Here is a 12,786-nt window from a genome sequence, read left to right as displayed (position 1 = left end):
TAAGGGAAAATAGGCATTCCCTCTTGCTCCCTTAGTATTGGAACACCCCTCCGTAACACCCCTACCCCTCCACGGGAACGCGCACATTCTAGGGCTAGGGCTCAAATCTAGGGCTAGGGGTAGTAATGGGACGGGGTCTTAGCCTACTTGACATTGGACATGTCAAGTAGGCTTGGACATTGTTTGCAAACTAGCTATTCAAGTTACTGATTTGTATAACGTTATCCTGTAAAGCACTGGCTATAGGTCATACGTTATCTTAGCACAGCCATCATTGACCCTCATTAAGCTGTTGATAATGGTTAACTTGGGAGATTGTTAGGCTACTTTCTGGCTCTGCAGACTGCATTTTCGTGATGATTAATGCTTTCTACCATGACAAACGTATGACACAGTATGACTGTTCTCTTCTATTGCGGTCCTGCAGCAGAACTGATGGACCAGGTAGGATGGAGGGCTGAAGCGTACTCACCTCAGTTTCAAGGACGTTTGTTGAAACTATTTGACCAACAGGTGTGAGGTTCATTAGACATAACAAGCAATGTCAAAGATCTTCTTACTAGTGGCATCCCGAATGGGCATGTCCACTCATGTATGAGGGACAGATAAGCCTGCCAGTAGAAAAAAACTTTAATATCCTCAAAAAGGCAATTTGTGGTACAGGTGTGTCCCCTGTCGCCGTGGTTACAGGTGTGTCCCCGGCCCCAGGGTCCGTGGTTACAGGTGTGTCTATGGGCTTGCCTCCGTGAAATGCCGTAAGAAAGCTGGGAGATTTACACCTCACGACTCGTAGGGCCTACGGGCGGGCGTACCATACAAATGGATCGCATAGCACCATAAGCATTTGTCTTTGAACGCATGCCGAAGTTGAATAAAACTCATTACCCAGTTGGGTCAGAACAATAAATTCTGTAGTCATATTTATGTGTAAAAGGAAAATAATTTAACAGTATTTGCGATAACAGCACAGAGACCTAAGGCGACCCTAAGAAAAGCCATCGGGGACAAAATCTTCTGGTAAAACACAAGAAAAATGTACCTGTTTAAAATGCCTGCATTCGCACAGTTAATACCTGCATTAAACATCTAATTTATTTTGAGTTTTCCACTACTTTTTTAACTTCACACTCTTAATATTCGATGCGTTCTTTATTAAAACAGTCCGCGGTCTCTCCATTCGTAAACAGGAACCCTGACGCTGCATGCGACGTAACCCGAGCCCTCATTTAGCTGCACGGTGTTGACCGGAAACCAGCGGGACTGGAGTGGGACTGGAGCAAAGGTTGCCTGACGTCACAACGCTGCAGGGTCTCCTTCACTCGTTACCTACCGTACCTTACCCTCCGTACCCGTGTCCCGAAACACCTGTAAGGAAGGAAAGCTTTCCAACAGTCATTCCAACAGCAAAGAAAACACAAAGTCCTCGTCATGTTGCAGAACACAGGGTGAGTAGACCGCTTGTGCTAAGCTAAGGCTGAATGACATCTAATATATATGGATATATTTATACATATATATCTAGAGATATAGATATAGATCTTATGAAATGAACTACATTCGTTCATTCTCATAACTCTTACATATTGTGTTGTGATAATGTTTTGTTGGTCATTGTTTAGTAATTCATGGTGAAATTGTTACAACTTGGACATTGTTTCTCATGCAAGATATGGCAAAACAAAGTTTTCATGAGCCTAGGTTATGGTACAGCACTACAACACTCTCTTGAGTTCACTCAAACTGGCTGCTTTCTGGTGTACAAAGGTTATAACAATGAACACTGTCAGTGTCACTGCAAATGCAAAACCTCTAGTGGCTTCAGCCATAGCATAGCAGCCATACAGTTATAGCTATATAACCTCTAGTGGCTTGAGTTGTAGCCACACTCATATAGCCTTTAGGTCAGGGGTTCCCAAATCTTTCCATGCCAAGTGCCCCCAAATAACAAAAGCTCTGCCAGATGCAAGATGTGTTTAGAAACCCATTGACGATACTAAGGTAAAAAACAAACAACTCCACCACCCGTGGTGGTACATGCAGTGCGAGGAAACTGCATTCAGGGTTTTCTGCTTGATGAAAGCGCCCCCCCCCTTTCTGGGCAGCATCCATGGTAATATAATTTCCTCTGCAATGTGTTATGAAGCTAAATATGATACCTTCAACGCCCTAAAAAAAAGAATAAGTGCTATAAGCCTCTAGTGTGCTGTCCTCACGTACAGCATTGTGTAACACACAGAGACACGTTTGTCCACATTGGCAGGGAGAAGGGAATGGCAGGTCTTGTTTTAGATGTAGCCTGTCTTATGCATATGCACTGAGCATCGTGACGAGGGGCTGGAAGGCAAAGGCCTGCTTGGCAGCCAATACCAGTCTAGCGTATAGTTTGCCTTCCAGGACACGAGTGGGCCCAGTGACGGCCCATCCTTTATGACTGATTCTTCACCTTTATGACTGACGTCTTCCACCTCATCATGGGATTCTGACATAAACAGGTTGGGCTCCAACCTGTTTATGTCCCTCATTGCGGTCGTCTTGGTGCCACTTTGTTCCAGTGAACAGCAATATTCATTTCAATCAATAATTTATGTTTTTCATAATAGTTGATGTGAAAGAAAATAACATAGATAGCCGCCAGCCCATATTAATGCTTTCTAAACACATGTTCATACAGATCCATAACTCATTAAAACATTATTGTGGAACTCAAAATGTTCACTGTATTAGTTTATTAAAATCCGATTATTAGTGACATTAACTGTAAACTAAGAAACCAAAGTTTATCAGTTTATCAGTAACAATGTCAATATGAGAGTTAAGGAATAGCAATTCCTTTACTCTCATATTGACATTGTTTTCAATGAGCATATATACTACAACCACATGATAGAATCCCTGACATTCAGTTCTGGCTGTTAGTTTGTTAGTTTGTTTGTTGTTAGTTTTAGTCTGGCCAACCCCATGAATGATCTCTGGGACGCCACTGGTCAAGCATAGAGACATTCGAGCGCCGCCCCCAATGGAAACCACCTGTCTTAGCTTGTGTTCATGAGCATTCAGCTGCAATTGCTTATCCTGGGTATCCTCTCTTCTTCATTTCTTTTTGAGCCACGAGGGTTGAGTGGGTCGATGGTGGCCTGTTTTTTTTGAGCGGCGTTTAGATGCAGATGATCAGCAGTGTACTGACTGAACCTCCCCCCGTTTGACTGGTTCTTTCTGCTGTTCTGGTGCAGTGTCTTGTTTTCAGCATTATCAAGTACCACAGAATGATGAGCACTCTGTCAGACCGATTAGAATCCTGACACACTTCCGTCACACTGATTAGGATCCTGACACACTTCCGGCACGCTATACCTGATGTCGATGTCCTTGGTTTTGCGTACGACGTTAGCATTGAGCTAGGCTGCATGTTCTCTGTACTGGCAGGGCCCTTGCAGGACGGACGCTCTTTGTGACCGGTGCCAGCCGCGGTATCGGTCGAGCTATCGCTTTGAAGGCGGCGCGCGACGGAGCTAATGTGGTGGTGGCCGCAAAGACTGCTGAGGCTCACCCCAAGCTACCAGGAACCATTTACACAGCAGCAAGAGAGAGTAAGTTATACATGATATACATGTCAGCTATATATACTATAAATAAACAATACCAATATATTGAGTCAGATAATATACTTTACATACACTACCGTTCAAAAGTTTGGTTACCCAGACAATTTCATGTTTTCCATGAAAACTCACACGTATATTCAACAGTTTTCAGCTGTGCACCAGCGATTTCTGCAACTAGAAGGACTGAATGAAAAGTGTTGAAAACGGTCTCCAATGATAAATAACACACTGGCTCACTTGGAAATGAGACCCGATGTCCAAAATCCTGAACTACCCCTTTAACTCACTAATACTATGCGATTAAAACTTTCAAACTTTGCCCAGCCCTAATATATATATGTGTATGTATATATATATGATAGTTGAGCTGTCTGCTGTGTACTGTGTGTAGTCGAGGAAGCTGGAGGCAAGGCGCTGGCCTGTGTGGTGGACGTCCGGGATGAGGAGCAGATCCGCTCCGCTGTGGACCAGGCAGTCGCCAAGTTCGGAGGTATAGAGATATATGAACTATAGATATATGAACTAGAGATATAGGAACTAGAGATATACTTGTCACAGATACATTACATCTGAGAGATACTGTATGTGATCTAGAGATATACCTGCTAGAGAGACATTTAGAGAGAGATATATATATCGATATTATATCTATGTAGGTATACCTATGTATCAAAATATGTCCAACATGGAGGATATATTTGCTTTGATATAGATATATTGATGGTATTTTTGCAGGTATTGATATATTGATGGTATATTACTGCAGGTATTGATGATATATTGTTGCAGGTATTGATATATTGGTTAACAACGCCAGTGCTATTAATCTGACGGGAACTCTTGGGACGCCCATGAAGAAGGTTGACCTGATGATGGCCGTCAACATGCGGGGAACTTACCTCACGTAACACAGACAAGCACACACACACACACACACCAGCACACACACTCTGGCCAACCGCAGAGCAGACAATCTAGTTTGTGTTAACACCAGGCCACGTGTGCCCAGTGTACATGTACCTTCCAGGCATCTTATATGGACAGAGTCTAGATATTATTTTCTGCCACGGTGCCATGACTCTCGTCTGGATGGAGATTGTATTTGTTTTAGAACGCCGTTTGAAAACGAAAACACACACACACACGTTTTGATGTAGGCTAACCAGAGGGTGGAGGCTTGTCCCTCTCTCGCTCCTGTCTAACTCTAGGTCTCTCTGTCGTAGCTCTAAGCTGTGCATTCCCCACCTGTTGAAGAGCTCCAACCCTCACATCCTGAACCTGTCTCCGCCTCTCAACCTCAACCCCATGTGGTTCAAGAACCATACAGGTAACCGCGAAGCACGCCTTCCCGTCACCAAACTCTCACTTCAGAATATTATGAACATGAGGCCGATTGGGGAAAATGGCCTGGCTCTCTCCCTTCTGAAATGTCTGTCTCTCGCCCTATAGCCTATACCATGGCTAAGTATGGGATGTCCATGTGTGTCCTTGGGATGGCTGAGGAGTTCAGAGGTCAGATCAGTGTCAACGCCCTCTGGCCCAAGACTGGTAAGCTAATGCTGCTATGCTCACCTGGCTAACGTTTCTAAGGTGTATAAGCTGACTGCTACCGAGTTAATGCTAAGTGAATCCTCTCAATTGATCCAGCAGCATTCTCTGCTGTCAACCGCCCAGACCGCTGCTGCTATGTCTGGGTGGGTTGTCCGTTAGCCCTCCACATGGCTGTGAGCAAAGATTCTGTACAACATATTTACACATAACACATTTCTGAATCGTCTCTGGTCTCATTTCAGTCTATAATTTCAGACCCCCCCCCTCCCCCCAAAAATTAACTCTTCAGATCCACCAGTATCAGGCAGATGTCATATTTTTAAATCAAAACGACAAATTTCCCCCAGACCCCCTACAGTGGTGACATGGTTTGTGTGACATGGCTTTCCAACCATGTCACCTTTTTCACCTCTTATGAGTTTTGCGGGTCTGGTAAAGCTAATGTCTTGAGTTTCATTAGCCAGTTATGCTATGCTAATGCTAATGTATGAGTTGCTGATCAGCCACCCAAATGGATGCCATGCTAACGCGTCGAGTCTTTTCCCCCATTAGCCATCCAGACGGCGGCTATGGACATGCTAGGCGGTGAAGGCATCGAGCGGCAGTGCCGCAAGGCTGACATCATGGCGGACGCGGCCTACTCTGTGTTTTCCCGCCCCCTGGCTGGCCCCGCCCACACCACGGGTCACTTCCTGATTGACGAGGATATCCTGCGAGAGGCGGGGCTTGGCGACATGGAGGTCTATGCTGTGGAGCCAGGTCATCATGAGAGTCCGTCGTCGATTAGTAATATTTGATGTGTGTTCTTTCTTATTTATTGATTGCGTCCTTATGACTTGACAGGTCACCCCCTCATGCCTGACTTCTTCCTCGATGTGGTGGCTGACGGTAAGACCTGCCTCCTTCTGTGTCTCCTGATGTCCATCTGTTGTCTCCTAGTCTCCTTCAGTGTCTAATTTTAAATTGTGGACGTCATTTTTTTTTTTCTCCAGGGGACACGCCCACCTCCAAAGCCCCACCCTCTTCCACGAAGACCAGCAGCCCCATCGAGGAGACGTTTGGTTTGATCCGGACGGTCCTCAACGAGGACCTGGTCCGATCAACCAAGGGCGTCTATCAGTTCGACCTATCAGGTTCGTGACGTCTCCTGGACCTCCTCACAACGTCTCCTCTTGTCACCACTTGCCTCGTTTGATGTGCTCACAAAATAGACGTTGATGATTTTAGATTATTAGTGCGTAATGTAAACGTCCCCCGACAGGCGAGCACGCCGGCAGCTGGTTCGTGGATCTGAAGCAGGGGGCGGGGCTAGCGGGGCAGGGCCTCCCCCCCTCCCCTCCCGACGTCGTGATGAGCATGGACTCCGCCCTCTTCAGTCGCATGTTCCGCGGTAACCATGGCAACCATGTTTAACCATGGGATGTTAAATACAAGATTGTTAACGGTGATCCCGCTATTGTGGGATGTTCTTATGGGTCGGGGTAACTATTATTCTGGGATGTCTCTCTAGGGGAGCTGAAGCCCACCATGGCCTTCATGACCGGGAAGCTGCGTATCCATGGCGACATGACGCTGGCTATCAAGCTGGAGAAGATGATGGCGGCCATGAGCAAGTCCAAGCTGTAGACCACGTTGCCATGAACACCAGTTTGTCTGCAGATGATCCGTCAAGACTTACTTAGAATTATATTACAAACTTAATTTTGCTGCTGTGACCATGTTGCCTAAAAAGTCATTTTAACTCAAAGACCTAAGGTCTTTGAGTTGGAAGGTTCAACAGTTAGGCATGTGGTATGGTCTCCATAGTGACGTGGTACATTACACATGATGTCACGGTATTACATGGAAGGACTGTAATCTGCCAGACTAACACTGATACCGAGCATTGAAATATGTTAATATGGTTGTAAATGGTTTGGAATGTATTGAAGATGTATTATAGATGTATTTGAGACTATGTGAACGCCTTACCCTTATTGTATTGGTTAGCTTGGCGCTGGTACAACTGCAGGAACATTTTCTACATTTTGAAATTTAATGGCAGAAAGAGTGAATAACAGTGACTTGCTAACATGGCTTATCATCTACACATTTTTGGAATAAAATATCTGATTTCATCAGTTGACTGTTTTCATGGTGTAATAGACTTCGATTCGATAAACCCCTCTGGACTTTTAGAACACGGATTTCTTGCTGTCCAAGCGGTGGACAACTCCCAGCCACTCCAGATGTTTCCAGACCAGCCACTCCAGATGTTTCTAGACCAGCCACTCCAGATGTTTCTAGACCAGCCACTCCAGCCGTTTCCAGACCAGCCACTCCAGATGTTTCCAGACCAGCCACTTCAGCTCTTTCCAGACCAGCCACATTCAGGATTTTCCTTCCACTTCGAATCTTCAGATTCATAAACTTCCTGAAAAAGAATAACAATTAAATCCAACTTGCCATATCTCAGTTTTTAAAGCTTCTGACAAACTGAACAAAAATATTCACCGCAGGGAGATAGCTTTAGGCTCGATAGCGAGCGCAAATAATAGGGGGGAGAAGGGGGCAACACTGTCTCCTCCATCGTCGTAAGGGAAAATAAATTGTCCTTAGGGAAGTGGTTTGGACCGACGCAAGAGGGGAGGCATATAATAATTTAGTCCATGAAATAAATCTTCTTCCTACCAAAATCCAGATTTGGGCTGATTTAGTTCTTGATTGAACTGTCTTAGACGATCTATCCAATTGAGGATTGAGAACGCAATTAAAATTGCCTTCCAGGATCAAACTGAATTTGAATGGAGGCAAACAATTTAGAGAAAAAGCGCTCATCACAGTTTGGAGCATAAAAAAAATAGCCAAACACACAGGAACATTGAAGAGATGGCCTGTTACTATAACACATATGCCCCGAGGATCAGCAGAAACATAAAGAACTGCCTGCCAACTGCTCCACTTGTTATTTAAATGCATGGCGGGAATGTCGCTACCGAAACCCAGTTCTTAACAATAACAATACTGTACTGGCTTTCATCAGTGCTCCATCACATCAGCAGCAACATTTACTGTACATACAGTAAATATATATTTATGTTACCTTCTTCCAGATCGGGGCGCTGGCCTTGAGAGCATTGATGCAGTAGCCCACAGCCTCTTGGGCCTCGCAACGATGTGGCGAGGAGATCGCTATGGCAACGCTCGCCTCAGAAACCGGAACCAGCCTCCAATAGCAACAACAAACGAAAGTCAAATACTCCAAATACTTAAGAGTACTTTGTCATAACAACTTTTCCACACTATTTGTTTACATTTACAACAGTACCACTATATTTTCTTATATAAATAAGTAGGTAATAGTTAATAGTGGAACATTACATTAAACCCCCCTGCCAGATGCCCTTATGACTGTTTACCCTTAAGTCACGTAACCCCTCATGGTCCGCTTACTCAAGGTGTGTTAAAACCATAAAACCTGGGTTCAAGTCTCTTTCTTCAGCGTCAACATCAGGGCTGTGTGCGTGACAGGCTGGTATTGGGTTAGGGTTAGCTCCATTGAATTAGGGTTGGGTTTGGGTTATTTAGATGAAACGAGGGATAGGTTAGGGTTAGTTCGCCACATCACTCTAATAATAATAACAAATCCCAAGAAGAAAGATTGTTGAGCGCGGCCTTGCAGCAGTCACCTTATAGTGTGACACTATCATAGAACGAGGGGCACGTTTCACCCTACAGACCCGAGACGGTGCTGGATGCAGATGTGCTTCACCGTTGGCCAGCGAGCTCTGATGTCGCGACACACTGCGGACAGTTCCGATTGGACCATGGGTTCGTAGGCTTCGTACTCCAGACGAATCACCCGTCTGCCTTCAAAGTGGTCCCGGGTCGTTCCTAAGGAACACACACACACACACACGCACACACACACAGTGAGGGGGTTAGGCATTTCAAAGAGCCAGTGAACCAACTGTTTCAGATGGAACACCACTTGGTCGTGTTCTCAGACTACCTCCGAAAAGGTAGTCAGACGTCACCTTGCATGCCCAGCGGAGTGGAAGATTCTCAAAGTGTTTGGGGGAGAATGGCAGAAACATTGGACTTTACCTTTTTTTCTCTAAATTGGGGACTTATTTTAGTAACTGGGATAAAATAGCATTAATTACTAAGTTGATGATCTCATAAGACCCAATGACCATGGTTTGGGTGGTTTTGGCTCATTAAGGTTAGGTGGGTAAGGGTTATGGTTAGTAAGTATAGGCTAGAACTATACACCTAGAGAGGGTGAGGGTAAGTAGGGTCCGGGTAACAGGGTGGACAGGCAAAGGTTAACACTACACACCTATAAAGAGGGCCACCGCCCCGCAGGAGGGGCTGAGGACTGAGCTGTAGACGCTCTGAATGGACAGCGGCTCTGAGGACAGACCAATCAGGTCCCTGCCAGGTTCCATGGCCTCGCTCCTTCCCTCCTTAGACCCGCCCACTTCCTCCCCGGAGGACATTGAGCTGTGTTGAGGGGAGGAGAGGGAGGAGACATCAAACAGAGACGCACCGTGAACCACGTGGCACTAGTGTAGCGTTGTCGACCGCGTCAGCAATTGCACGGCGCCGTTGTTAACCCGTGTCGGCGCGACCTTTGTTTGACGGCGTGTGCAGAATCGGTACCTTTAGCCTCCGCTGAGCGGCGGCACCACGGCGACCTCGTCGCCGTCCGCAAGGAGGAGGGCCTGGTCGCCGAGGGCAACGTACTGCTGACGGACGGCCAGCACCACCTGGTCCCGCAGAGCGGCTAGGCTGATGGGGAGACAGGCGGTTACTGAGGGGACCACACGGTTGCTAGGGTAACAAATGGTTGCTTAGGTACCGATGGTAATACCCGGGGTGGAGCTCCAGGAGACGGGCCCAGAGCTGACAGCTACTGGTTGCCACCGGCAACGGCACGACCTCTGACCTGTGACCCGTTAACTCGGCACTCTTAGCAAAGTACAGGACAGTCACCTGAAAACAAAAAACACACACACACACACACACACACACACACACACACACACACACACACACACACACACACACACACACACACACACACACACACACACACTTTGTCCAATCAAAATGGTGTATGTCTTTCCTTGGATTTTCTCAACAACCGTTCATCAGATTGATGTTCCACTGGGTGGGTGTGCTGTGGATGACCCCAGTCAGTGCAGGGTCCAGGGGGGAAACCTGAAGGGCCTAACTTCAATGCGTTAGCAAACTTCAACAAGTTAATTTGTTGATTCAGAATTGAGCCAGCTGGCAAAAACATGTACAGGCTTAAGGTTATTTCTTGCAGGTCACTTACCAGGGCCGGTCATACTCTCAGTCTAGACAACGAATACTAGTAATGTTGCTGCCGTGTACCATGAGGCAGTCTTTGACTGGTTCTTATAGAGAGGTACTGAATATTGTTGCTAGAGGCTTTATACATAATGGAACGGTATCTAAGGCCTGTGTTAATCCAAACATGGACAGAATAGAATAGTTGGTGTACAGTTGTCCCTTATATTGCTATTGTGCATAATGATCAGCTATACTAATCATTCGTAATGAAGTTGCCTAGTTATGAATGAGGGGCTGAGTGGCCGCAGTGCTTCCATGCCGTCACATGTGGTTATCATAATATGTAACATTAAAATAATTGAAAGCAACAAAAAAGTATTCAAAAGCTTATTTGCTGTAACAAACAAAGCATTAGGCCTACCATGCATTACAGAGTCAGTGATACCTAAATAGTTGTTCTGCTATATCTATCTGTCTTATATGATCGCCAGCATAGTAAACACTTTTTACACTTTTACTGAAATACAAATAAGCATTATGAAATAAACTACACACCGTGCAGCATTTTGTTTGTATTATTTGATTTTAGTTAGGATTAAGTTCATATTATTTGTAGATATTTGAGGGCACTAAGTAATAAGTATTATTTTGAGGTATGAAGCAGGTGTAGTCTTTAAAAGTTAGAGGTTATATAGTTATAGAGGTTAAACTCACCCTCGCCGTCATGAAGGCACTTTAATCCTCTGGCCCTCCGGAGGACTTTTTACATATATAACACAAAAAACTTTTTGTCTGAATAAACCAGAAATGACTATATAGTGGTACCAACTCTTATACTATAAGTTGAGTTGCCATACAACTGGATAGCACCATTTTTTACACCGTCGCCTTCCCTGTGCTCTGGGCTCGTGTCACATGACCATGGTCACGTGAGTGATGACAGCATGTGAAGAAGATACGGGCTTTTCTTTTCACCGTTTTCATATGATGTGACATGGAATTTATTGTATATTGAATGTAATTGTGTAAACTTTCCTAAAGTAATTCACTTTATCAATAATTCCATATCATTACTCTCTTGCAATCCACCATTTCGTTGTGAAAATTAATTCATGTTTTTGTTTATTTTTCCCAGCATGGTGGAGAAGTAGGATGTATCGTCCTTAACCAGTGTCGGGCCCCAGTGCTCACTATTATAACAGGCCCCGGTGCTCACTATTATAATGGTCCCTCGTGCCCTTGGTGTGTAATTAATTTATTTTCACTTTTTAAATGTAATTGTTGAAATTAATTGACTTTTCCATAATATTCTAATTGATTGAGATGCACTTATATATGTATACACACACACACACACACACACACACACACACACACACACACACACACACACACACACACACACACACACACATCACTGTAACATAGCAGCTACCCTAGGTGCTAACCCTTAACCCGTGTGTTTCCATACCGTAGCAACTAACCTTACACTTGTTCACATCATTTGTGCAGCACTTAAACCTGGAGTTGATTAACATCAGGAAATTGTTCAATTAATTATGTTACGGCACAAAAACATATTAGAAAAATAACATTTTTTATTTTCCAATGTTTCATTTATTTAAGAAAGATGAAGTATAAATTACAATACAACAAGAAAGAAATCCCTCCAAGGTTTCATTTATATAATAAAGAGTAAGTATAAATAATACGTAACAATTCAACAATAAAAATAATCTCTCCAATGTTTAATTTACTTAATAAAGATGAAGCATAAATAACATAACAATACAACAAGAAAATAATCTCTCCGATGTTTAATTTACTTAATAAAGTTTAGGTATAAATAACATAACAATACAACAATAAAAATAATCTCTAAAATGTTTAATTTATTTAATCAAGATAGAGTATAAATAACATAATACAACAAGACAATCTCTCCAATGTTTAATTTATTTAGTTAAATAACTTAAATTAGTTAAAATGAGTATAACAATAACTCTTTCATCTCTCTTTAAAGCGCTGACAGTCCTCTCTCCAGATTGGCCGACACCAAGGCGAACCAGCAGCCAATGAAGGAGCAGCGGGGGCGTGAGGGTTTGGCTTTGGCAATGGTTTCTGCGGTCATTGGCCTGTAGCCCTGACAGTGTGAGGACTTGATGGATGAAATATAAGTGTGATCAATCACGGCACATACACAACCGCACTGTAACACAATGACACTCTAACACAACAACAGCAACTCACCTTTTCGTAGGTAGTAATCAGGTCTCCGAGAAGGAGCGGGATGAACGTATGCCATGCAGCGGTGCCATGCTCTGAGCTGAAG

General features: G+C 44.2%; 2 protein-coding genes across 3 annotated transcripts; one reads left to right on the top strand and one right to left on the bottom strand.

Annotated features, from left to right (window-relative positions):
- Positions 1-1,267: 1,267 nt before the first annotated feature.
- On the top strand, positions 1,268-7,273 carry hsdl2 (hydroxysteroid dehydrogenase like 2). The gene is made up of 11 exons (XM_084482672.1): positions 1,268-1,445; positions 3,424-3,587; positions 3,994-4,092; positions 4,392-4,506; positions 4,826-4,929; positions 5,052-5,150; positions 5,706-5,912; positions 5,997-6,041; positions 6,146-6,286; positions 6,415-6,543; positions 6,664-7,273. The coding sequence occupies exons 1-11, from the start codon at positions 1,429-1,431 to the stop codon at positions 6,777-6,779; spliced, it is 1,236 nt and encodes a 411-aa protein (XP_084338798.1). The 5' UTR covers positions 1,268-1,428; the 3' UTR covers positions 6,780-7,273.
- Positions 7,170-11,348, bottom strand: LOC311362796 (molybdopterin synthase catalytic subunit-like). Of its 2 annotated transcripts, XM_084482673.1 has the most exons (5): positions 9,798-9,931; positions 9,475-9,638; positions 8,873-9,026; positions 8,236-8,359; positions 7,170-7,566 (listed from the first exon to the last, which is right to left on the bottom strand). In XM_084482673.1, exons 2-5 carry the CDS (start codon positions 9,632-9,634, stop codon positions 7,498-7,500), a joined length of 507 nt encoding a protein of 168 aa, XP_084338799.1. In that variant the 5' UTR covers positions 9,635-9,638; positions 9,798-9,931; the 3' UTR covers positions 7,170-7,497. The 2 variants fall into 2 exon arrangements, with proteins under 2 accessions (XP_084338799.1, XP_084338800.1); XM_084482674.1 differs by lacking the exons at positions 7,170-7,566; positions 8,236-8,359; positions 8,873-9,026 and adding exons at positions 10,009-10,130; positions 11,169-11,348 and having other exon boundaries at positions 9,510-9,638; positions 9,798-9,926.
- Positions 11,349-12,786: the final 1,438 nt, after the last annotated feature.

This window comes from Micromesistius poutassou (genome assembly GCF_964030765.1).
Source record: "Micromesistius poutassou genome assembly, chromosome: 18".
NCBI classification, from domain to species: Eukaryota; Metazoa; Chordata; class Actinopteri; order Gadiformes; family Gadidae; genus Micromesistius; species Micromesistius poutassou.
This window is presented reverse-complemented; position numbering and strand designations above follow the sequence as displayed.